The sequence below is a fragment of the Gossypium hirsutum genome, chromosome A02 (genome assembly GCF_007990345.1).
Source record: "Gossypium hirsutum isolate 1008001.06 chromosome A02, Gossypium_hirsutum_v2.1, whole genome shotgun sequence".
In the NCBI taxonomy this organism is placed as follows: Eukaryota; Viridiplantae; Streptophyta; class Magnoliopsida; order Malvales; family Malvaceae; genus Gossypium; species Gossypium hirsutum.
In genome coordinates this window covers 57179736-57207518 of record NC_053425.1, presented here as the reverse complement: position 1 = coordinate 57207518, position 27783 = coordinate 57179736, and the positions used below count along the sequence as shown (strand labels likewise).

Sequence of the window (27783 nt, the reverse complement as noted above, 5' to 3'; positions counted from 1 at the left end):
TCAAGAAATCCAAGCCTAAAAAAATTTAAATTCAAATGATCGACAAAACCGAAAATTAAAAAAAAAAATCTGAAATCAAAAAAATATGAGCAAAAATCCGAATTAAAAAAAATCCAATTGGAACCAACCAGTTTGTGACCTCTAAATATAAATATAAGTGACAGTGCATCAAAAACTTAGTGGAGTAAATATTTTGAAAGTATGTAAAAAAAAACAAAATATAATTAAGTCTGAAATAAATATAAAATACAGGTGGTAAAGTTGAGATGGCATTCGTGTCATTATTGTTGTGTTCCCTTGCATTTTTATCTTTGACACCTTTTTGCACTCACTAATTCTAAGTACATATTTCAATGATATTCTTTTTCTAGATTTCATTTTACCAATGCCTCCAAACAATTAAAAATACCTAACGAAACATCGTTTATTCTTGTAGAAAAAGAAAACACAAGTTTCTCTAAGTGGAAGAATTGAAACCAATTAAAATTAGGGATGAACCAATGGAGCGAATGCATCCTTGGTGATCAATCAATAAGCAAGCTCCTAGTTATTTCAGCTTTCCAAATAGCTTTGGGGCAACCTGCATTTCACCGTCAACTTAATAATTCAAAATGAAGTTAAATAAATCATAGTATACTTTAGTATAAAAAAACCTTACACATTTATCAATACAAGCTAAGTAGTCAAAGTATTGTCCAGTGCAGTGCATAGTTCCAGTATCATCACCTGAAATCCTCTTCACGCATTCCTGCATTGAGAGACAACTTCCATAGAAACATTTCTTTTCTTTTCTTTTTTTTAAGAATTTTGAAATCTATTTCAGTAAATCGTAACTGGCCAAAATCCAATGACTTTTAATCATGGAATAAAGGATCATATTAGACTTGTTAACCCAACTTCAATGGTTTGTCTAGTCTAATAACTATGTCCAACCATACAATAATCTTATCGGTAAAAAACTATTGTTAACTACTAAGACTAACAGGGAAAAAAGTGGTGGTTTGCTTAGGAGGAAGGGAGATGAGGAAGAAGAAGTGAGTAAATAGTCTGTGTGACCTGTTTGTATGGCCCTTTTATATTGGGGGACAACCTTAGTTACTTATCTTGAGACTACTAACATGGAAATTTCATTTGACGCTCCTAACAGTAATGGTGGTGCTAAGTGGTCCTCATATAGTCTTAGCGGAGATGCTGAAGGTTCGCTGGTTTATATGTTGACATTGCATGATCCACTGTGATATTGGTTCCATTGAAAAACACATTTTAGACTCTCTTTAGGAAATGGTTTACCTCATAACCATTCCTAGGTTTTGCACAATTTGATTGGCAAATACTCTCAAGGAGTTTCTTTTGATCCACCGGTTCCTCGTCAGCCCTGCACCATTAAACAACTATCAAGTAATATTGCCAATGCCCAACACTACTTTATTATAAAACTAAAGAAATCATATTTTAGCAATACGATCATCATCTAATTTAAATCAAACCAAAGCGACAGAAATTTCAGCCAACTACTCGTATAATATTTGACATCACCATTATTAACAAAGCATTCTTTATTTGCTTAGTTACTAAGGGATTCTTTTAGTGATAATATGTTTCCAAAATCCATAAAAAAAAGAGAAAAGATCAAAACTCACATGTTAATGATTTTTTTAGCACACCAATGCTGAAGTTTCCTTTATTTGCTTACTGCACAAGGAATAATGCATCAATATATACAAATGTACAAGACATCGTGATAATATCAATATATACAAATTATCAAGTTTTTAAAAACTAATAATAAAGGTTAATCTCTGAAGAAGAACGTTACCTTGTGTAGGGAATGGAAATACAAAAAGTAGGGTAGCCCTAGTTTTGTTAGCTTTTTTCCTGAGAAAGTGCAAATTAGAAGATTTGCAGTGCAGTTAAAATGCAATCAACACCTGACTTGGTCCACAGTTGGGCTGGGCTTCCCTTATTTTTCTTTGTTTCCCACTTGACCTTTTATACTTTTTACTATTCAAATTTGTTTCTCTTCCGTCTATTATATATGTATATGACTTGATTATATATATTATATTACAAGCTACGTACAATTTTGAGAATAATCTTTTGTAGTAGACTTATTAATGGGATGAGTGAAGGTTCTTATATGAGAATTTAATTTTATGTATGATGATATAAAAAACAGATAAATATCAAAATTATTAATGTAATGTGTATTCTCATACATTAATTTTACTTTTGTGCTATTTTATATATGAAATTTTAATTTGATTAAAATTTCAAAAATTACTAATTATATTATCGAATTAACATCATTTTACGTTGATACATTGCATCTACAAACAATAATATTAATCTAATATGAAAATAAATGTTTGTATTCATTTATTAAAATATATACAATTGAATCAAAATCATAGTTTCATATATACATATGAGTCACAATTCAAATTTTATGTCGCTCCATGCAGAGCTTTCTCACATCCTTCTCCTCTAGGAGTTGCTAAGGAAGAAGTTGAAGAAAAAAAAATAGACTGGAGAAGAAGTCTCCCGAGAAGTCATTTCTCGGCTATTTATAGCTCTACCCGCACGGTCTTCAACCGTGTAGAATCCACCCATTCACAATCATTTTTTCTCCTACTAAGGAATCGATTGGTTCTAATCTAATCGAACTAGATTTGGTTCTCAACCTTGTCCAATTTCAATTACCATCTTTTCTTGATTTTTTAGTAGAGACCATCATCTTTTGGTCTCTTTTAATTTAACTCCCAAATGTTCTAAATTTTCGAGTTTAAGGGATTTTGGGTGTGACAACTAGAGGGTTCTGTTTCTTGGTCATTTTCCTATTTAGCAAATAGGCATATCGTACAACATATTGTTGTAGTTGACCTTTTCAGATGGCATTTTCTATTGCATTCTTGAGTTGAACACATGGTTTGTTATACGACCTTCTGTATTGTGGTAACGACATGAAATGGTGAACCATCTCGACGAGGGTTGTAAGGCATGGCTGGTGGATTTGGTAGAATTTTTTGATACCCTACTTGCTCAAATATGGTAGCGAATGAGCAGTTAAGTTGATGGTATGTGTGATGACGATTATACGAAACTTATTCACATTGATGTTGGTTAGGGTAATTGTCTCTCATGGTCCTAGGTAACATGGTGGACCTATAGTATTAATCATCCACCTACCCCTTGTTGTGGTGGGTTGTACCATTGGAGCCGTTAGTCACCTACCAAATGGAGAGTTCTCTATTTGGGTTTATATTGGTAAGGCATCGTCGATGATGATGTGAAGGGGAGGATTGTTTAGAAAAGGGGTATACTTGGGTTGTTTGGGCCATTGGCTTAGCTTGATCAATGTCCATTTAATCACCTTTCATGAAGCGATAGATCATTTCATACAGTTGGGATAACTTCTATGAGGGATTACTGATGAGGTGAAATTGGAGGAACTTGTAAGTGGTTATTGCCAAGAAGGCTTGGGTGGCTAAAGCATAAAAAACACCATTGCTTATCATAATTGTAACATTAAATCTTTTCATGAAAGTTTTAAGGGGTTCATTCTCTTTCTTTCAGATGGACATTAAGTATACGGGGATTGTTGTACAATCTTGTTGGCTAAAATTCTACTCATAAATAACCTAGCCAACTGATCAGAATTATTTATAGATCTTGAAGGAAGTGAAATGTACCATTTTCGAGTTCTGCTAGAAAGGGACATGGAGAAAGCCTTGTATTTCACGGCATCTAACACTCCAATAATGTTCATATGGTTGTTGTAATGAGCTAGGTGATCTTTTAGGGAACTTAAAAGAGGCTAATAGGTTATGCGCCAACACGAAAGAGGCTAAAGGTTCATTAGGCTTAGAACCTTTTGCCCCTTATAAAATTCCAATCTAAGCGCTACAATTTTCTCTTCAATAAGATTAGCCTTGTTTTGGGATTCTTATTCTGGATGAAGGGTTTGCAGCACCTCATTACCATTGCGATCTTTATTTCCTATAAGATAGTGGATTGTGTAATACTTTCCAATTCTAATGCGATAAGTAAATTTTCACCCTTTATAGTGTTCTTGGCTACTCATACCTTTGTAATTAGTTGTTTATTACAGGCATTTTGTTCACCTAACAAGCGTTAACGCTCTTGTTATTCTTCGAATTGGCATTGTTAAGCCAAGATAAGCTATAAAAGTAACATATTTTAATCCCATTCTTAATGGGTTTTTGGATGATTAATTATGTAAATTAATGAATTTGATGCTTCTAATCCTTTAAATTCATGTTTCTATACTTAGGAGAGCATTTGGGAGTGAAAAGAGTAAAAAACTAGCCAAAATCGAACAAAAAGAGTTGTTTCAGGATCCACATGGCCTGAGCATTTCCACATGGGCTGGACACATGCCCGTGTAGATGCCCATGTGTTAGCCCGTGTCAATTTTGCATCCTACTTCCTAAATATGCAGGAAAACCCAATTTTTAGGGTTTCTAAGCATGCTAAAGTCTATAAATACTCATTAGAAGAAGACATAGTGGGGGAAATTAGGAGTGTTCAATCGGTTAATCGACCCGAAATAACATTAACCGAATTAACCGACCTTGTAAAATTTTTAACCGTTAACGAACCGAATTTTTTTCAAAAAAATTAACCGAACCGAAAATTTTTTGGTTAATTCGGTCGATTAACCGAATTAACCGAAAATTATATGTTTTTTAATTTTTGGTTAAAATAAGTATAAAATTAATCGAATTAATCGAATTAACCGAATTACCCGAATTGCCCATATTAACTGAATTACCCGAATTAACCGAATTATTTGTATAAAATTATATATATTTTTTATTTTCATTTTTAGTTTTAGATTTTTATTTTTATTTTTATTTAGTAAATTATTTTTAATTTTTATGATTGAGTTGGGTAATTGGGTTGGGTTGGGTACTTAGGTTAATATATATTAGATTGGGTATTTGGGTTTATGTTGGATTGGGTTTGAGTGAATAGTAAGCTATTTATATATTATAATTTTATTTATTAATTTTTTGGTTAAATAAAAAAAATTCGGTTAACCGACTGGTTTCGAACCGAATTAACCGTTAACCGAAAACTCAAAAAATTATTAACTGACCCCCGACTGAATTAATTCAATTAACCGACCGATTAACCGAATTCGATCGGTTAACCGAATTTTTTCAATTTTACCCAAATTTTGCACACCCCTAGGGGCAATTGGAGAAGATCAAATAAAACACTCGAAGAACACCATCGAAATTAACTCGGAAGCGGATCCCCATCAAGATCGGAGATCTCCTTTTAATTTCATTCAAAGTTTTATTGAATTTCTTTATGACTTGTGGTTATTCTAACTTTGAGATGTTTTCCTTCAAGATTATGAACTAAATTCCCTAGATACCTAGAGCAGATGAAATCTATGATGACTCTTTTTATTTAATTTTTGTTTTTACACGATAAATACTTTATTATTGTTCTCAATTATGTATACTTATTTCTTGTTTTAATATTTTCAGGATATTAATTCATGTTTAATGTGTTTATTTCAGTGGAGGAAAAGTCCCTGTTTAAGAGTAGATCTAGTATAATTGAGCGGAGTTGCATGCAATCCTAGAAATACGACGACATAAATCTACCAGATTATAGTCAAATCTAATAAGGGAATCCATAGATCAAGTTAATTAATCAATCTAGAGTCAGTTGTTCTTACTCTCGAAAAAGATATTAACATAATTTAGGGATTTCTACGAATCAAGACACAAGTGAATAAATCGTTTAACTCATATTCATAATAAAAGGTGAAGTCTAGGTGGATTCTTTACTGGGTATTATCTATCTCATTGGTAATCTTCGATTATTTTCTTGATTCATTCTCTATTGCATTCTTATTAAAATAGTTTAGTAATTTTCATTAAAACACAATTAATCCAATTTGTTAGCTAAATAATAAGAAGACAGTAATTACTAGTACTTTTAGTCCTCGTGAATACGATATTCTCTACTCACCATAGCTATACTATTGTTTGATAGGTGCGCTTGCCTTTGTCGTATTTATAGTTAGTTTAGTGATCATCAAGTTTTTTGTGCCGTTGTTTGGGACTTAAATATTAGGAACACTTGATTTTTATTAATTTAGTCATTTTTGTTTTTATTATAATTTTTTAGTTTAATGTTTACATTCTAATTTATTTTCTTTTATTTGCTTCTGACAGGTTTTTTTAGTTTATGACAAGAAGAAATTCGTAGGGACTGTCGAAACCCTTTTTTTAAATCGAGTTTTGGAAAATAGGAATCGACTTTAAGAAAAACAAAAACGGGAGTCGCCACCAATCTTTTTAGGTGTGATTGGATCACCAATAAATCATTTTGTTTAAAATCATCAGTTTTGGTCTACGAAATCAAGGAAATGGGTTTGGGAGTCGGTTACGAACGAGGAAGGGTTAGCACCCTCGTAACGCCCAAAAAATTGGTACCTAATTGACTATCAAATGTCTTTAATGTCGGAAGTTTAAAATTCTTAAAATGCAATCCTCTTTAGAATATTTTAATTTTGAAAATTAGGGTTCGCTTGTATCAAATGAATCAAAATATTACATCCAATAAGTTAGGAAGCAATGTTTTTAAGACATTCAAAGCTAAGCTAGCCCTTTTTGAAAATCCCTATCGCAAAACGACAAAACGCCATATCCAGTAAGTTAGGACACAATGTTTTGAAATCCCAAGATAGTTGCTCGTATTTTGAAAAACCTTAAAACTTAAAAGGGTGCTTGACTATTCGAACTTAACGAGAAAAGTTGCAACTCAGTAAGTTAGGGCATTACTTTTCTCGAAGCTTCCAAACATCAAAACATTACCTCACTTTTAAAATTCTTTTTTGAATAAGGTGGAATATATCTTTCGGTTTTAAAAATAATGATGTGTTTTGTATATCACAAAGAATTAAATAAATCTAATTACAATATACATGTTTCATCATTTCATGCAAATATAGTATAGAAAATAGTAATAATGGCAAAAATTACACAATATACATTCTCACTTTATACATCATAAGCAACATAAATGTTCATGCATTATTATTCCATGTTAAACACCATATAATGCATAACAAATACAAAAAATATAAATTGCAATATACATATGATAATGTCTTATGCAAATCACCATAAATAATTAATTTCATGCTAATATACAAAATAAATAATATATAACATTTGACCAACTAAACAATATCAAAATAAGAGAAAACCAAATATAAATAAGTAAATTAAAATGTATAAAAAAATTAAATAGAAATAAGATATTTAAAAATATGTTGAATAATATAAGAATGATAAAAGAGAACCCCCTCCCTTTTTAAAAAATGATACATACACATAAATCATATTATAGGGTATAATAACTATATATAAAAATATACCAAGCATTAATATTACATTTATTTAGAAAATTTTAAAAATGTATATTAATAAATAATAAAATAATGTATACTTTATAATAAAATAAAGGTAATGTAAGGAAATATAATATAATATATGTAGTGTACAACATAATTTACAAATAAAAATATATAAAAATATATATTATATAATATAAAAATGTATATATAATATAATATATAAAAAATATTATGACAGATGGTAAAATATAATATGTAATTAAAATACATAAATAAATATAATAAAATATAATATGAAATGTGTATAATAATAATGTAACAAATATTTTACATATATGAATATAATGAAATAAATAATAAAAATATATAACATATAATAAAATCTATATATATAATGTTACAAGTGATATAAATAAAATAATATATTATTATATACATAATTAATGTTTATTAAAAAAATATATATATAAAGTATTTTAAATAAATTGAATTAAAGGTATATAGGGATTAAAATTAAATTTAATTAAGGAATTTAGGGTTAATTACAAATAAAAAAGCTGGGGCAAATTGGAACACGGGCTAAAGCTGAGGGACTCATTGGGCAATTTGTCCTAATCCCAAAACGACGTCGTTTTCTGGAACTGATTTTAAAAGCGTGCTAGGATTAAATTGAAATAAAATCAGAAAATAAGAGCTAAACTGAAAAATAGATAAGATGAAATTATAAAAAGAAAAAATACGAGAGGACCAATTGGGAAATTAACCCACTCTACGAAAACACGCGGATCCTCCCCGGGTAATCGGGTCAACACGCGGATCCTAGGCCCAGAAACGTCATCGTTTTGTGCTTATTGAATTAAACTAAAACGCCACCATTTCATTTAAGCTATATAAATCAAATTTTAGCTCAAAATTCATTTGAAACCCGATTTTAAAAAAAAACCTAAAAGAATTCTCTGAGAGAGGGGAGAGGAGAGGCCCTTTGGGCTCTGGCCTCCGTCAGGCCAAGCTTCGACCATCGGGCACACATGTGCCCACGCGCCGTCGCTGACTACGCCATACACGGCAGTCGGGATCCGAAAAGCTTCGCTTTTCGCGACGAATCTAAAGGTACCTTTTTTCCTCTGCTTTTCCATGTATTATATGCATGAACTTGCGATAAAGAGAATGAAATAAAAAATATATCACCTTCGTTTCCTGTAAAAATCTCTTGTGTATTATTGCAAAAATATTATGTGTACAATATTTTGGTATATCTCTCTGGTGTTTTTTTTCTTTGCGTGTGTGTTCTTTTTTACAGATTTGAGAAAAGGCTTTATAGCCTTAATCTACTGCCTATTTTGGAAAGAAATCTTTCGATTTCTTTCCAAACCCTGTTCTAATCTATTTGCTGCAATTTTGCTTTGATTTCTTTCCTTTTCCTGTAGGTGACCGCGAGGATCTCGATGATTCAAGGGCCGCTAGCATGATGAGTGCTGAAGCGCCGATGGTGGCACAATCCAAGGCTAGGACTGCTACGGGGGTAATGATCTCGGTAGCGAAAAGGTCACTGGAACAAAGTCGATTGGGCCTTGATCTAGGAGCTGGACGGTCGTGAGAGAGACAAGCTTCTGGATAGCACAGTAATGGCGTGTCAACAGTGCATTGATGGCCTTGATTTAGGGAGTTGAACAGATGCTCCCCGAGGCTTCTAGAAGATGCTGCGGCGTTGCAGTCTTCAGGAAACCCTAGGGTTTCTTGTTTCTCTTAAGTCATTTGGGCCTTTTGGGCTACTTTTAGATTTGGGTTAGCCTGATAGGTGGATCAAGTGTTTTTAGGGGTCTGCTATGTAACGGGTTTTAAAATTTGGGCCCGATGTGGGGTTTGGGTCGGTCTGTTATGTTTAGACATTGGACCCCAATGTTTGGGCTTTGTAACCTGGATTTTTAATGGACTATTTAATAAATATTTATTTATTTATTTTCTTCTGTTTTATTTGAGCCCGGTCAAATTTGGGCTACTACAGCTGCCCCTCTTTGCTCATTGCTGTGTAACTGGAATCAAGCAAAAACTCATAGAAAGACCAAATTTGCCCGGCCTTATCGGATTATTGTCTTCAATCTGCTCTTTGTAAACTAAAGACTGTCATGTTGATATCTTCGATCTGCTCTCCGTCGAACACAGAGACGCCAAATCTGCTTCTTCGATTTGTTTTCTGACAATACAGAGATGCCAAATCATCTTAGATCTACTTCAGCGTAAACACGTGAAAGCCAAATCTGTTGTGTCTTCGATTTTCTTCTTGTGAACATAAGGATGCCAAATCATCTTGGATCTGCTTCAATAAAATCATCTGAAGGTTAGATCTACTATGTATCTGCTCTCCATCGAAATGGAGATACCAGATCTGTTATCTTGGATCTGCTTTGGTGTGAGAACATCCGAAAGTCAAATCTGCTATGTCTTCGATTTGTTTCTTGTAAACACAAGAATGCCCAAATCATCTTAGATCTGCTTCAGTATAAACACCTGAAGGTTAGACCTGCTATGTACCTGCTCTCCGTCGAAATGGAGATGCCAGATCTGTTATCTTGGATCTGTTTTGATGTGAAAACATCTGAAAGTTAGATCTGCTATGTCTTCAATTTGCTTCTCGTTGAAGATAGAGAAGCCAAATCTTGTTATCTTGGATCTGCTTCAGTGTAAACACGTGAAGGCCAGATCTGCTATGTTTTGGTCTGTTACCCTACTGCTTAGGGGGTTAAGGCGTATCATCTTTGATCTACATAACCTGTAGAATGCATATGTGCTCATGTCTGGTGATTAGGATGCTATAATCGAAGTGAGTCAAATACTCCTAATTAGACATGTTATGATGCAAAATGTTATGAATATGACTCCTATTCCAGACGTCACCACTCATTCTTTCGTTTATCTTTACTTCTTTCAAAGTATTATTCCTGTTCAGCCTGTAGGCTTGTATCATTCTTCACTGAGAATATCTGTAAGATGATCTTTTCTTAGAATCGAATCATTTGATTTGTCCCATCATCATTTCGGACCAACAGAAAGAAATTCCTCAAGTTCTTTCAACCTTCACTTACGTGAATTTCTCGAATAATTGTCCTATTTTAGTTTTTTGTACCATCTAGAAATTTCCAGAGTAATGCGCAAAACTTCATTTGTGAAAATTATTTAGTTCATCTATCATTATTTAATGCAACACACTTTAAGAATAATGAAAGATGAATTTAATCTTGAGAATAATTGGATTTGAATAAATTTGTCAAAAATACAAAGGAAATTAATCTGAAATCCTATCTTTGAGAAGAATAAGAATCTAAAGATAGCAAACAGGACAAAAGTTAGATTCCCTAGATATCGCCGCTTGAGCATTTATATGCCAGCTCCATGAAGACTTTCTTGAGTTCAACATGTGTTTAAAAGACCCAAAGTACTTTGTCGATGCCCCGATATGCAATGCGCTTCGCTTTTTGTTGAATCAGATATATCAAGATTACCATGTGCTCTTCAAAATTTGAGCTGCCCTTTCAGGTTTTCAACTCAAAAACCCCTTTGATCACAAGGCGCCTTTTGCGGGTTTTCACCTTGGATTCTCCATCATTTTTTTTTAAAACTCAAGGCGCCCTTTGTGGGTTTTCACCTTGGATTCTCATTTCCTTTAGACAAAGTACTTTTTGACTGAGTCTAAATTTACTGGGTTGGGTAAACTCTTCCCATCCATTTCCGCTAAGATCAATGCACCCCAGAGAAAGCCTTTTTCACAACATACAGCCCTTCCCAATTCGGCATCCATTTTCCTCTAGCATCCTTTTGAATAGGAAGGATCTTTTTCAACACAAGATCCCCCTCATGGAATTCTCTTGGTCGCACTTTCTTATCGTAAGCACGCATCATTCGCTTTTGATACATCTGACCATGACGAATGGCCCTTAGCCTATTTTCTTCAATCAAGTTCAACCGATCATATAGTGATTGTATCCACTCAGCCTTATCCAACTTTATTTTTGACAAGACTCGGAGAGACGGTATCTCTACTTCAATGGGTAATACTGCTTCCATCCCATAAACCAATGAAAAAGGAGTTGCCCCTGTAGAAGTTCTGACGGACGTTCGATAAGCTAAGAGCGCAAATGGTAGTTTCTCATGCCAATCTCTATAAGTCTCAGTCATCTTCCCCACTATCCTCTTGATGTTCTTGTTGGCTACTTCTACTGCCCCATTCATTTTTGGGCGATACGGAGAAGAGTTATGATGCTTAATTTTGAACTAAATACAAACTTCTGCTATCGTTCTGTTGTTCAAATTCAATGCATTGTCTGATATGATTTTCTTAGGCATCCCATATCGACAAATGATCTCTTTCTTCAAGAATCGACTTATAGCCGACTTAGTAACATTTGCATAAGAAGTAGCCTCTACCCACTTTGTGAAGTAATCAATGACCACAAAAATAAAGCGATGTCCATTTGAAGCTTTTGGTGATATTGGCCCAATGACATCCATGCCCCACATAGAAAAAGGCCAAGGAGAAGTCATAACATGTAGATGTGAAGGTGGTACGTGAATCCTGTCTCCATAGATTTGGCATTTATGGCATTTCTTGACGTAGGTGATACAATCCCCTTCCATGGTAGACCAATAATATCCAAACCTCATGATTTTTCTAGCCATCGTGAAACCATTAGCGTGTGTCCCACAAACACCCTCGTGAACTTCTTCCAAGATTAACTAAGCCTCCATGGCATCAACACATCTCAACAGTACTTGTCCTTTCTTCTTTTGTACAAGATGTCTCCATCCAAAACGTAATCACATGCTAATCTCCTTAGAGTTCGTTTATCATTCTCAGTTGACTGTTCTTGGTATTTACGATCTCTCACATATCGCAATATATCCTGATACCAAGGGTTATCATTCTTTTCTTCTTCCTCAATGTTACAATAATGAGCTGGAGCCTCAAAGATACTCATCTAAATGGGTCTCATTTCTTCCTCTTTATTCACTTTAATCATTGAAGCCAATGTTGCTAGAGCATCTACCATTTGGTTTTCGTCTCGTGGGATATAGTTGAAAGTGATGTCATCGAACTCCTCAAGTAACCCTAGAACTACCTTTCGATAATTAATGAATTTAGGATCTCTTGTCTCCCATTCTCCTCTAAGCTAGTAAATCACCAATGCAGAGTCTCAATATACTTTCATGGTTCTTATTCCTCGCTCTATAGCCGCTCGGAGTCCCATGATGCATGCTTCATACTCGGCCATATTGTTTGTGCAATCAAAATCTAGCTTGCATGTGAAGGGATAACAATCGCCATTCGGGGATTCCAGGACTGCCCCAATTCCATTTCCTACTGCATTGGATGCCCCATCAAAGCTAAACTTCCAAGGATGACCCTCTGTAGTTGTTACACACATCAACTCCTCATTTGGGAAATCAAAATTCAAAGGCTCGTAGTCTTCTAGCGCCTTGCTAGCTAGGAATTCTGCTATCGCGCTTCCTTTTATAGCCTTTTGACTCACATAGACTATATCAAATTCTGAAAGCAGTATTTGCCATCTTGCCTTTCTCCCATTCAACACTGCTGACTCCATCATATATTTCGAAGGATCAAGTTTTGAAATAAGCCAAGCAGTATGATATAGCATATACTGTCTTAACCTCCGAGTTGTCCAAATCAGAGCGCAACACAATTTTTCGATAGGCGAGTATCTCATTTCACATTCGGTGAATTTCTTACTGAGGTAATATATCGCCTTCTCCTTCTTTCCTGACTCATCGTGTTGGCCAAGCACACATCCTATGGAATTGCTGAATACTGATAAGTACAGTATTAGTAGTCTATCTGGACTAGGCGGAGATAACACCGGAGCATTCAACAAGTACTGTTTGACCTTTTCAAAAGCATTTTGGCATTCCTCATCCCAAGTACCTTGATTGTGCTTTCTAAGGAGATGAAAGATGGGATCACACTTCTCAGTTAGTTGTGAAATAAACCGAGCAATGTAATTTAGTCTTCCTAGAAATCCTCGAACTTCCTTCTGAGTTTGTGGGGGAGGTAATTCTCGTATGGCTCTGACCTTGTCTGAGTCAACTTCAATTCCCTTTTCACTGACTACAAAGCCTAACAACTTTCCCGATCTAGCTCCAAAGGTACACTTTGTTGGATTGAGCTTCAACTAAAACTTTCTCAATCTCAAGAATAATCTTCTCAAGACCTCAATGTGCTCTTTTTCTGTACGCGACTTGGCAATCATATCATCAACATACACTTCAATATCCTTATGCATCATACCGTGGAACAAATTCACCATGGTCCGTTTGTATGTTGCCCCCGCATTCTTCAACCCAAACGGCATCACTTTTGTAGCAAAAGGTACCCTACAAGGTTATGAAGGTAGTTTTATCCATGTCCTCTAGATGCATCTTTATCTGATTGTACCCCGAAAAACCATCCATGAAAGAGAACAACGAATATCCCGCCGTGTTGTCTACTAAAGTATCGATGTGTGGCAAAGGAAAATTTTCCTTTGGGCTAGCTTTGTTCAGATCTCAGTAATCAACGCACATTCGTACCTTCCCATCTTTCTTAGGAACAGGCACAATGTTAGTTACCCATTCCGAGTACTTTACCTTTTGTAAGAAACCCGCATCGAACTGATTCTTAACTTCGTCATTTATTTTCAGAACAATATCTGGCATCATTCTCCGCAACTTCTGTTGGACTGGTTTACAATCCTATTTTATTGGAAGACAATGCACCACAATATCGGTATTTAATCCTGGCATATGCTGATAGGACCATGCGAAGATATCCTTAAATTCACGTAGCAACTCGATCAGTACTTGCCTTGTGTCCTTGGCAATAAGTGTCCCAATTTTCACCTCTTTCCCTTCCTCAAGGGCTACATTTTCTATTGCCTCTTTTTCATGGGGCATAATTTGTTTCTCCTCCTGTTTTACTATTCTCAACAGATCCGGAGACACATCACAATCCTGGACATCTTCAAAATCCTGAGATTCCTCTAAACACATGTCTTGCTCGCGAGAGAAATCAGGATTTGTAATATCAATGCTCATGTCATTGATATATAGGGGCCTGTAAAGTATAAAGAATATACAAAGAATGAATGAATTGAAGAATGATTATTCATGTACTATGAATGAAAGAATAAGAATTAAAATTTTAACGGAATATTGGTTGATAAAAATGAAACAATACTCGTTGAAATTGATAAAAGTTATGTTTTATTTAAATAATAATAGATGAACATAAGCCTATTTTCACAATTGTAATCCTATTACTCCTAGGCTCTAGAGTAACAAGAATTTTTCGAGAATTACTCTGAAGAATTCCTAAAGACTACAGAAAGTTCCTCTATAGTCCAATTGTTCAAAGAGCTTCCCGATTCGTAAGGGCGAATGCCCTCAAGGTTCCTTTGCTCCGTTCCTTCGTCGTGTGCAGCATTAATCTGATGACTCTCCTCTACAAGTAATCCTCTTGATATGAAGGTTTTGGATATAGGAGAGAACGTCATCGATTCCCACCCCACTTCTCTTCCATCTAAACGTGCCCTTCTCCTTTCTTGGCACTTCTCGATGTCTTTCCTTCTTTGCTTATAGTCTAGCTTGAAGCCCAAACCAAAGCGGTCTTTATTCTCAATTAACTTTGGGATCTAAGTCCCTCATTGCAGATACTTTCCTAAACCTCTTCCTGGTAAGGCTCCCTTTCCCGCCATCACCCGTAGAGCCATTCTCGTAGCTTTTGCTATCTTTGGCACCAGTAACTTGCTCCCCTCCGAAATAAAAGTCGCCTTCATAAATTCTAAAGAGAGAAAGGAGCACTCAATAGAATCTTCATTCATCTCGACATAAGGGGCTTTGCTAGTGACTGCGGCTATAATGTTCTCCTTCGCATTGATGGTTATTAACCGTCCATCGGTCACTAATTTCAATTTCTAGTTCAACGACGAGGGTACCTCTCCCGCTGAGTGTATCCATGGCCTACCTAATAAGAAATTGTAGGAAGGCTTGATATCCATTACTAAGAAGTCTACTTCATACATGTTCGGCCCAATTTCCAAGGGAATGTCAATTCTTCCCATCACCTTCCTTTCTGTACCATCGAAGGCTCTTACCACATTTTGACATGTTTTCATGTGAGAATCGTCAATGGGTAATCTATTCAGTGTAGATAACGATAGAACATTTAAGGCCGATCCATTATTAACAAGTACGCTTGGAAGTGTGTACCCCTTACATCGAGTTGTGATGTGCAAGGCTTTAGTTGACCCCCTGCCCCCCGGTGGGATTTCATCATCATTAAAGTAGATGAAATTATCTGCGCTAATGTTGTTCACCTATCGGTCCAGCTTATTAACGGATATGTCATGGGTGACATATGTTTCGTGAAGCACCTTCATCAATGCCTCCCTATGTGCCTCAGAACTCAAAAGTAGAGCCAATACTGATATGCGAGCTGACTACTTATGCAACTGCTCGACCACGCTATACTCGCTATACTTAAGGAACTTTAGAAATTCATTAGCCTCCTCCTCCTTTATTGGCTCATTGATGGGTAATTCGGTCTCTTTCTCCTTCTCAACCTCGACACCTTTTGTTTTTGTAGGCTCCACTCTGACGCCCCTCGTATCATAACGCTTCCCACTCCGCGTGTGGAAACCTTCAACTTGCACGTCTTTAGATGTGCTGGCTATATTTTCTTCCTCCGGCACTGTCATACTACAGTCATAACTCCATGGTACTCTCTTGCTATCCTTGTAAGGGAAATAAGTAGGTTTATGGATAATGACCTTGGGCACTACTGGTGTCCCTACTTCATTATTCCCTGGCAGGGAGATAATGATCCTTGGCCGATTGGTTCCTTTTTGTTCACCTTCCAGCATACTTATTTCTCTTTTATAAAAGCTACTTTCAAAAATTTGTAGCTCTTTATTATCGATAAAGCCTTGCACCAAGGCTCCGAATTCTTCACAATTTTGGGTCTCATGACCCTCTTCTCCATGGAACTCACAGTAGTTCCCCATTTTTTCTCTTTCTTTCCTAGAGATTATCATCCCTCTCTTCATCATCTCCTCCCAAATCACCTTCATAGGCATCCTCACCTCAGCAACATTTTTCTTCATCCTTCTCTCACTAGCTTCGCCAATGGCATTCACTCCTTGATTGTCATGATTTGGCAAAAGGTTTTCAGTATTTGGGGTACTATATAATTTCACAACCCCCATCTTGATCAACCTCTCCACAGCCTTCTTGAATCCGGTACAATTTTCAATTGAGTGCCCCGATATTCCAGCGTGGTACTCGCATCTGGCGTTTGCATCATACCATTTAGGATATGGAGGCTATAATGGTTTCAAGTGGAAAGGATCGATAGCATGTGCATCGTATAAGCTTTGATAAAGCTCACGATACGTCACAGGGATAGGTGTGAATTGCATCCTCTCGTGCCTTGTGCCCGATTCTTGCCTTTGAGAACCCCGTTGCCCAACCGCAGCTACTTTGGGTTGACCAACTATGATTGCCTTCGAGTTGAAGTTACTTGTGTTGTTCACCTCATTGTCTTTTCTCCTTAGGGCCGATTTTTTGGCCGCTTCCCCCTCAAATTTGCCACCTCTTATGGCATTCTCAATCATCTCTCCCGCTATGACTATGTCCGCAAAACTTTTGGTAGTGCTTCCAATCATATGAGTAATGAATGGAGCCTTCAGAGTGTTGATGAACAACATGGTGATCTTTTTCTCCAACAATGGTGGCTGAACTTGCATGGCAACCTCTCTCCATCTTTGAGCAAATTGCTTAAAATTATCATTAGGCTTTTTCTCCATGTTTTGCAGCGTGATCCTATCAGGAGTCATGTTAGTCGCATGATTGTACTGTTGCATGAAGGCTTGTGCAAGATCCCTCCATGAATTTATTCTGGCCCGGCTCAACTGATTGTACCACCTGGCTGCTGCTCCCACTAAGCTATCTTGGAAACAATGAATCAACAGTTGATCATTGTTCACATATCCGGTCATCCTCATACAGAACATCGTAATGTGGGCCTCTGGGCAAGTAGTCCCATTGTACTTTTCAAATTCCAGCATTTTGAATTTATGGGGAAGCACCAAGTCTGGGACCAAACTCAAATCCTTGGCATCAACTCCATGATGCCCATAAGCACTCTCTAGAGCCTTAAATTTCTCCTCCAACCATCTACAACATTCCTCCAACTGTTTTGCAGCTTCGGCTCTCAAATCTTCCTTTTCAACCAGGTCTAAGTCAGGAATGAGAGGATTGGTAGGGTTGTCACCCAAATTGAATCCCGAACTAGTTGGGTTATTCATGTGGATCCCAGCATCAACCGGTCCATGTTGAGGCCTTATAGTGACAGACGGCCTCCTAGGAAGTGCCTCGGTTTGTGTAGGCCCGTGGGGTAGAGTAAAGCCTGGAGGATGATCCTCTTCCTCCTTACCAGTGATTGCCATAGGGGCTTTTCCCTTATTAGTGGCCCTTAGTAACTGAGTCATCTCAGTCATCATATTCCTCTGAGCCTCTAGCATTTGCTCCCTCATGTTATTTTGCATCTTGCCCAATTGCTCTTGCAATTGGTCCTGTATATCCTTTTGTAGCAGTTTAAACCTTTGATCCATATTCCTAGATTTTGCACGAGTTCTGTACTGATACGTGGTTTCCAGATTTTCTTTTCTACTTCTGCGGTAATTTTAACTAATTAGGGTCTTTCTATAACTTTGAATGCAAACGATGCGATGAAATACTATGATATGCAAATGCATGAATGCAAAAAGGACATCGATTCTGATTCAATCTCATTTAGAAAACTTTATTTAGAAAAAAGAATATCTTTACATATAAGATGATTACAAATACGCTTTCGCCCTAATGCCCAAAGTTTTAACTTTATCTAATAAAAGGGCTAACTCTCGTCCTATATCCGACGATGACTCATACATCAAACTCAATACATCAGCTCGTATTGCCAAGTCTTGCACGTGTTCAGCAACCTCTCGAATCTGGGCTACAGCTTCTTCAATGACGTGATCCCTTTCTCTGACCTGTCCTCTAGACTGATGAAGCTCTCCCTTCAAATGATCTTCTCGTACCCCAAGCTACTCGATTAAGAGTTTACTATCCTGCAATGCTGATTCCAACTCCTCAACTTTGCCTTTTAATTTCTTTACCTCAACCGTAGAATCATGACTTCGATGTAGATGAAGGGATCGCCCGAGCTCAGTTACTTTAGTCTTTAAACCTTGATTTTATTTTTCTAAGGTCAAATTCCGCGATTGCATCTCTTGAAACTTCTTCTCCCAATATTCGGCTGTAGCTTTTTCCTCTTGGACCTCTTTCTACCCCTGATCTGAAAACCTTCCTAGTCCTACTCTCTTTAAAGCTACTTGTGCCCTTTTGTAGTGTTCCTTTAAATCGTCTCGGTCCTCATCGATTTTCTTTTTTTCTTTCATCTCTTTCTCGATCTCCATCTTTTGAACGTCGACGTCTAGGCTCAAGTACATTTTCTCTTCTTCGAGCTTTGCTATCCTCTTCTCGAACTCCAAGTTTTTTCTCTTGAACTCTTGCTTCATAATTTCTAACTCCGAGGGCGTGACTTGCAAATATTCCTCTATCGGTCGAGCTCTTTCCACAATTGGTTTAGGGATGTTATCATTAATCCTTCTACCTCTCCACTCAACGTACTCCGAAGTCGTAGCAGGGCTAATAACTACTCCTTTTAATCGAAAAATCATGTTCCAAGCACTAGAGATCTCACTAACCTTCTTCTTGTAATCGGCTCCTCTATACAAGAACTCACTTTGAGCCAATCCATGAGTTGCTGGTACGAACTGCCTCAACACAAGCAAAGGGGCATAACCGATGGCACCCCAAATTCCCAACAGAGGGACCCATCAACTGCCGCATCGGTAAAGAATCTCACCAGGAATCATCCACGGAGCCCTCCACTTAACATCCTTCGACTGAAGGTTCTGAAGTAGCGCTATCCAATTCTCTTCTAGAACATCAACTCTCCTAGTTGAAGCTGCTATGTCCTTCAACGGGGAGTAATCCTCGAAACAGACCCGACAAACCACCCTATCTATCAATCGGAAGTGATTGTAGAACCAAGCTAAAAGTAACTGAGCACAACCAACAAACCTGCCCGCACTGGCCCTCCTACATACATTCAAGGACCTGAATGTCTCCGCCAAAATCGCAGGAACAAAAGTGACCCATTTCCTAAGTCGATGGAAGAGATCTGTGGTCGCCTCGTACACATATCCCAAGGCCTTGGGGAAAACCATCAATCCGTATAAGCTTAAGGCAAAAATGTCTACCCTCTTCGCCTCGTCTGGATGTGTCTGGATTAGATCTTTCAAAGCTCCCCACGGAATGCACTTACTCTCACACTTTTCCTTAATTCTAGCCATGATCCACTGCTTGCTCATCCCTATAATGGTCATCAGCTTCTTACAAAAGGGTAGGAAACAAGCAGCTCGAGAATAAATCCTATCACACTAAAATCTAGGACATCGAAGTAAGGCTGTGTACTCCTCCACAGTAAGCACTAAATCTACCTCCCCAAAGGTAAAACAACTGTATGCTGGGTTCCAAAACTGAGCGAGAGCTCGAAAAAAATGCTCATCAACCTGAATATCAAACAAATAGGGCAAATCTCCATAATTATCGTAGAATGATTGCTTGGTCTCATTGCCCCACTGATCCCAAATCACCTTAAGCTCCTGCAAATTATTCTGTGTGACACTGATACGAGTGTAGTCTGACAGCTCCGACATATATCCCACAGTTATGCTATCCCCTTTTTCTAGCTGAGTTTGCTCCGACCATCTATGGACGTTAGCGTTGCCCTCCACTCTATCAAGAAGTCCGTTGTCTATAATAAAATTTCCTAACTTAAAAACCGACCGGGAATCGATACCTTTTAGATGTAATATGACATGCAACAAAACAAAGAAAAACAAATTGTCAGTATCATATGATAAATAACTTATAAGGGTAATAATCTAGAGTACCACTATCCAAATTGAGCTCTTACGGTTTTTTCTATATGAGATTTTAGTTCTAAAGTTTAAGGTACCCGAACCAGCAGATTCTTCAATCCTCACCCATTATAGGCTCATTTGAATCGAGTTCAGTTCAGGGGAATACATTTCCCTATGGCTACACGGAGATGAAAATCTCACGAAACCATAGGTACAGATATATCCCGAAAGTGATCCACTATCATGCACGGGGGCGAAAACCTCACGAAGGCGTAGTTTCTCACTCCCACTTAATGGTGTGACCACAACGGTCATGCAAATGCAATGCGTATCAAAATATAGCAACATATGTAATAATACACACACATGTAATGCAAAGAGGATTAAATTTTAAAATTTTTAATTTTCGACATTAAGACAGAAGATAATCAATTACACGGCTTGACTCTCTTATTATTCTCCAGCGGAGTTGCCAAGCTGTCGAAACCATTTTTTTAAAACGAGTTTTGGAAAATGGGAATCGACTTTAAGAAAAATGAAAACGGGAGTCGCCACCAATCTTTTTAGGTGTGATTGGATCACCAATAAATCATTTTGTTTAAAATCATCAGTTTTGGTCTACGAAATCAAGGAAATGGGTTCGGGAGTCGGTTACGAACGAGGAAGGGTTAGCACCCTCGTAACGCCCAAAAAATTAGTACCCAATTGACTATCAAATGTCTTTAATGTCGAAAGTTTAAAATTCTTAAAATGCAATCCTCTTTAGAATATTTTAATTTTGAAAATTAGGGTTCGCTTGTATCAAATGAATCAAAATATTACATCGAATAAGTTAGGAAGCAATGTTTTTAAGACATTCAAAGCTAAGCTAGCTCTTTTTGAAAATCCCTATCGCAAAACGACAAAACGCCATATCCAGTAAGTTAGGACACAATGTTTTGAAATCCCAAGATAGTTGCTCGTATTTTGAAAAACCTTAAAACTTAGAAGGGTGCTTGACTATTCGAACTTAACGAGAAAAGTTGCAACTCAGTAAGTTAGGGCATTACTTTTCTCGAAGCTTCCAAACATCAAAACATTGCCTCACTTTTAAAATTCTTTTTTGAATAAGGTGGAATATATCTTTCGGTTTTAAAAATAATGATGTGTTTTGTATATCACAAAGAATTAAATAAATCTAATTACAATATACATGTTTCATCATTTCATGCAAATATAGTATAGAAAATAGTAATAATGGCATAAATTACACAATATACATTCTCACTTTATACATCATAAGCAACATAAATGTTCATGCATTATTATTCCGTGCTAAACACCATATAATGCATAACAAATACAACAAATATAAATTGCAATATACATATGATAATGTCTTATGCAAATCACCATAAATAATTAATTTCATGCTAATATACAAAATAAATAACATGTAACATTTAACCAACTAAACAATATCAAAATAAGAGAAAACCAAAAATAAATAAGTAAATTAAATTGTATAAAAAAATTAAATAGAAATAAGATATTTAAAAATATGTTGAATAATATAAGAATGATAAAAGAGAACCCCCTCCCTTTTTAAAAAATGATACATACACATAAATCATATTATAGGGTATAATAACTATATATAAAAATATACCAAGCATTAATATTACATTTATTTATTAAATTTTAAAAATGTATATTAATAAATAATAAAATAATGTATACTTTATAATAAAATAAAGGTAATGTAAGGAAATATAGTATAATATATGTAGTGTACAACATAATTTACAAATAAAAATATATAATAATATAAATTATATAATATAAAAATGTATATATAATATAATATATAAAAAATATTATGACATATGGTAAAATATAATATGTAATAAAAATACATAAATAAATATAATAAAATATAATATGAAATATGTATAATAATAATGTAACAAATATTTTACATATATGAATATAATGAAATAAATAATAAAAATATATAACATATAATAAAATCTATATATATAATGTTACAAGTGATATAAATAAAATAATATATTATTATATACATAATTAATGTTTATTAAATATATATATAAAGTATTTTAAATAAATTAAATTAAAGGTATATAGGGATTAAAATTAAATTTAATTAAGGAATTTAGGTTTAATTACAAATAAAAAAACTGGGGCAAATTGGAACACGACTAAAGCCGAGGGACTCACTGGGCAATTTGCCCTAATCCCAAAACGACGTCGTTTTCTGGAACTGATTTTAAAAGCGCGCTAGGATTAAATTGAAATAAAATTAGAAAATTAGAGCTAAACTGAAAAATAGATAAGATGAAATTATAAAATTAAAAATGCGAGAGGACCAATTGGGCAATTAACCCACTCTACGAAAACACGTGGATCCTCCCCGGGTAATCGGGTCAACACGCAGATCCTAGGCCCAGAAACGTCATCGTTTTGTGCTTATTGAATTAAACGAAAACGCCACCGTTTCATTTAAGCTATATAAATCAAATTTTAGCTCAAAATTCATTTGAAACCTGAGTTTAAAAAAAAACCTAAAAGAATTCTCTGAGAGAGGGGAGAGAGGCCCTCTGGGCTCTAGCCTCCATCAGGCCAAGCTCCGACCATCGGGCACACATGCGCCCACGCGCCGTCGCCTACTACGCCATACATGGCAGTCGGGATTTGAAAAGCTTCGCTTTTCGTGACGAATCTAAAGGTACCTTTTTTCCTCTGTTTTTGCATGTATTATATGCATGAACTTGCGATAAAGAGAATGAAATAAAAAATATATCACCTTCGTTTCCTGTAAAAATCTCTGGTGTATTATTGCAAAAATATTCTATGTACAATATTTTGGTATATCTCTCTGGTGTTTTTTTCTTTGCGCGTGTGGTCTTTTTTACAGATTTGAGAAAAGGCTTTATAGCCTTAATCTATTGCCTATTTTGGAAAGAAATCGAAATATTTCTTTCCAAACCTTGTTCTAATCTATTTGCCGCAATTTTGCTTTGATTTCTTTCCTTTTCCTGTAGGTGACCGCGAGGATCTCGATAATTCAAGGGCCGCTGGCTTGATGAGTGCTGAAGCGCTGATGGTGGAACAATCCAAGGCTAGGACTGCTACGGGGGCAATGATCTTGGCAGCGAAAAGGTCACTGGAACAGAGTCGATCGAGCCTTGATCTAGTAACTGGACGGTCGTGAGAGAGACAAGCTTCTGGATAGCGCATCAATGGCGTGTCAACACTGCATTGATGGCCTCGATTTGGGGAGTTGAACAGATGCTCCCCGAGGGTTCCAGAAGATGTTGCGGCGCTGCAGTCTTCAGGAAACCCTACGGTTTCTTGTTTCTCTTAAGTCATTTGGGCATTTTGGGCTGCTTTTAGATTTGGGTTAGCCTGATAGGTGGATCAAGTGTTTTTAGGGGTCTGCTGTGTATCGGGTTTTAAAATTTGGGCCCGATGTGGGGTTTGGGTCGGTCTGTTATGTTTAGACATTGACCCCAATGTTTGGGCTTTGTAACCTGGATTTTTAATGGACTATTTAATAAATATTTATTTATTTATTTTCTTTTGTTTTATTTGAGCCCGGTCAAATTTGGGCTACTACAGGGACCATTGTTGTTTGACAGTAAAATTGAAAGTACTTCTTGCAAAAACTGTAGAGAAGCAAGGCAGAATCGAGAGAATATAGTAGATGAATAAGAGGAAATTATTATTACTGAGGAGATGAATGATAACCTGAATAATCAACTACCTCATGCAGTTGTAGCAAATCCGGATCCTGTTCCTCGTATTATGTACGATTATGCTAAACCCACTCTAATTGGGGTTGAATCGAGTATTGTGAAACCCACCATTGGTGCAAATAATTTCAAACTGAAGCTAACATTATTCAGATGATTCAATAGTTTGTTTAGTTCGACGGTTTGCAAGACGTAGATCTAAATACTTATTTGGCCAATTTCTTGGAAATCTGCAATATTTTCAAGATTAATGGCATCACTAACGATGCCATTCGCTTATGGTTATTCCCTTTCTTGTTCAAAAACAAAGCTAAACAGTGGCTGAACTCTTTACTACAAGGTTTCATTACCACATGGGTTCAAATGACCGAGAAGTTCCTTCTGAAGTACTTCCCACTGGCTAAGACAACCAAGTTGAGGAACGATATGTCTTCCTTTGTACAAATCAATTTAGAGACGTTATATGATACATGGGAGAGGTATAAGGATTTATTGAGAAGGTGCTCTCACCATGGGTTACCTCTATATCTAAAACAGAAAAGAAGCTACAACAGGAACCTAATAAGGCAAATTATGATCGGGTAAAACCCGAAGAAATTCAAACACCACTGCTTAAAGAATATAAACCACCAATCCCATATCTGGGAAAGTTGAAGAAATACCGTATGGATGAACAATTTGGTAAGTTTCTTGAACTTTTCAAACAATTGCATATTAACTTACGTTTTGTTGAAGCTATTTCGCAGATGCCCACATATGCAAAATTTTTAAAAGAGCTATTAAAAAATAAAAGGAAGTTTAAAGAGCTATCCACTGTGAAACTCAATGATGAATGTTCAGCTATTCTCCAAAATAAACTACCAACTAAGCTGAAAGATGCAGAAAGTTTTACTATTCCCTGTTTTATTGGTAATTTAAACATTGAGAAAGCATTAGCTAATTTGGGTGCTAGCATTAATTTGATGCCTTGTAAAATGTTCAAACAACTTGGTATTGGGGAACCAAAACCCATAGGATGAGTATTCAATTGGCTGATAGATCTGTTAAAATCCTAGGGATATTATTGAAGATATACTTGTAAAAGTAGATAAATTCATATTCCCTGTTGATTTTGTTCTCCTTGACATGGATAAGGATGTTGAGGTGCCTCTAATTTTGGGTCGCCCCTTTTTAGCCACTGCTAAGGCTATCATTGATGTGGGTGATGGTAAACTTGTGCTTAGGGTAGGTGATGATGAGATTATTTTTAAAATCTATGATGTTATATGATTATTTAGAGAACAAGATGATTCATGTTATTTTATTGACTCTATTGATCATGTTATTCAATATTCATTATAGGAAATCATTCATAGGGGCACGTTGGAATTGTGCCTTGTTCAAGGAGAGGAGGTAGATGGTGATAATGCTGTGATAAGTGAGACGAAAAATAATTTAGACTCTAATGAGTCTTCACTGAGACAGATAAATTATGAGGACATTGAGGTAAGCAAGGAATTAAAATTGAGACCCTCTATTGAAGAACCTCTCAAATTGGAACTGAAGTAATTACAAATCACCTAGAAAGGAATGAGGTTGTTCCTAAGAAAGGAGGCATGACTATTGTGGCCAACGAAAAGAACGAATTGATTCCAACGAGAACAATCACAGGATAGAGAGTTTGTATTGACTATAGGAAGTTGAATGACGCCACGAGGAAAGATCATTTTCCTCAACCATTCATAAATCAAATGTTGGAAAGATTATCTGATTACATGTATTATTGCTTCCTAGATGGACTTTCTGGCTACTTTTAAATTTCGATAGCTACCGAGGACCAAGAAAAAATAACATTTACATGTCTATATGGTATGTTTGCTGATCGAAGAATGCCCTTTAGATTGTATAATGCTCCTACTACTTTTCAGTGTTGCATGTTAGCCATCTTTGATGAACTTGTAGAGGACATTATGGAAGTATTTATGGATGACTTCTCGGTATTCGGTAATTCTTTCCATCTTTGTCTTAAAAATTTAAAATGAGTTTTAATGAGATGTGAGGGAACAAACCTTGTGCTTAATTGAGAAAAATGTCACTTCATGGTTCGAGAAGGGATTGTGTTGGGCCATAAAATTTCTAGTAAAGGAATTAAGGTTGATAGAGCAAAAATTGAAACCATAAAAAAATGGCCTCCTCTAGTTCAGTTAAGGTTATTCAAATTATTTTAGGACATGTTGGGTTCTATAAAAGGTTTATTAAAGATTTTTCTAAAATAGCTAAGCTTTTAACTAATTTTCTAGAAAATGATGTGCCATTCGATTTTAGTCAGGAATGCTTAGAAGCATTTAATACTCTTAAGGAAAAAAATAATTAATGCCCCGGTTGTGGTTTCACTTGATTGTAATTTACCCTTTGAACTAATGTGTGATGCAAGTGATTTTGCAATTGGTGCAGTTCATGGACAATAAAGATACGAGCATTTTCAGCCAAGCTATTATGCCAACAAGATTTTGACAGATGCACAAGAAAATTACACTACTACAGAAAAAGAATTGCTAGTTGTGGTTTCTGCATTCGATAAATTTAGACCATATTTAATATTATCTAAAGTTGTTGTTTACACTGACCATTCAATTTTTCCCTATCTTCTAACTAAATCGGATGCAAAACCTCGACTTATAAGGTGGATTTTATTATTGCAAGAGTTTGATTTGGAAATCCAGGACAAGAAGGGAGCTAAAAATCTTGCAGCAGATCACATTTCCAGACTAGAGAATCCACATCTCAAGGAGCTTAATAAGAACAAGATAAATGACTTGTTTCTTAGGAACAACTCTTAGTTATAACCGATTCTGAAGCCCCTTGGTTTGTGGATATCTCAAATTACTTTGCTGTTAATATCCTACCAAAATGGTTGATACATCATCAAAAGAAGTGATTCTTTGCTGATGTGAAAAATTATTTTTGGGAGGATCCTTTTCTTTTTCGTGTATGTCCAGATCAAGTAATTCAAATGTGTGTTACAAAATCAGAAGCGAGTAAGATCTTGGAACACTGTCACTCAAGACTGACAGAAGGATATTACAGTGGGATTAGGATAGTCCATAAAACACTTGAATCAGGTTTTTATTGGCCTACACTATTTAAGGACGCTAACATGTATGTTACTTCTTGTGATAGATGCTAGAGAACAGGTAATAGTTCTAAACATGATGAAATGCCTCAAACTTATATGCTTTCATGTGAAATTTTTGATGTCTGGGGCATTGACTTCATGAGCCCATTTCCTAGCTCTTTTGGTAATAAATACATCCTAGTAGCAGTTGATTATATGTCAACATAGGTAGAAGCTCAAGCTTTACCTACTAATGATGCTAGAGTGGTAGTTCGATTTCTTAAGAAGCTTTTTTCTCGATTTGGAACACTTAGAGCGATTATTAGTAATAGGAGTACACATTTTTGTAACATTCAATTTGATAAAGTTCTTAAGAAATATGGGGTGCATCATAGAATAGCTACCTCTTATCACCCTCAAACTAGTGGGCAAGTTAAAGTTGTGAATCGAGAACTCAAATGCATCCTAGAAAAAACTATAAAGTCAAATAGAAAGGATTGGGCGTTAAAA

General features: G+C 35.8%; 2 protein-coding genes and 1 non-coding gene across 3 annotated transcripts; all 3 read right to left on the bottom strand.

The window, feature by feature from the left end:
• Positions 1–204: 204 nt before the first annotated feature.
• On the bottom strand, positions 205–1905 carry LOC107939557 (cytochrome b-c1 complex subunit 6-1, mitochondrial). The gene is made up of 5 exons (XM_016872902.2): positions 1817–1905; positions 1641–1692; positions 1291–1375; positions 659–748; positions 205–580 (listed from the first exon to the last, which is right to left on the bottom strand). Coding segments are annotated over exons 2-5 (210 nt in total). The 5' UTR covers positions 1643–1692; positions 1817–1905; the 3' UTR covers positions 205–547.
• Positions 1906–16770: 14865 nt separating this feature from the next.
• Positions 16771–18060, bottom strand: LOC107939556 (uncharacterized). The gene has a single exon (XM_016872901.2). The coding sequence runs from the start codon at positions 18058–18060 to the stop codon at positions 16771–16773; it is 1290 nt and encodes a 429-aa protein (XP_016728390.2).
• Positions 18061–24590: 6530 nt separating this feature from the next.
• Positions 24591–24697, bottom strand: LOC121217519 (small nucleolar RNA R71). Its single transcript, XR_005913611.1, has one exon. It is a non-coding gene; the product is annotated as a small nucleolar RNA R71 (small nucleolar RNA).
• Positions 24698–27783: the final 3086 nt, after the last annotated feature.

Coding starts and splice junctions, on each gene's coding strand:
- LOC107939557 (XM_016872902.2), bottom strand. Junction 749..1,290: donor AACCTAGGAATGGTTATGAG/GTAAACCATTTC, acceptor CTCTCAATGCAG/GAATGCGTGAAGAGGATTTC. Junction 581..658: donor TAGCTTGTATTGATAAATGT/GTAAGGTTTTTT, acceptor GGTGAAATGCAG/GTTGCCCCAAAGCTATTTGG.
- LOC107939556 (XM_016872901.2), bottom strand. CDS start 18,060: ATGGATCAAAGGTTTAAACTGCTACAAAAGGATATACAGGACCAATTG.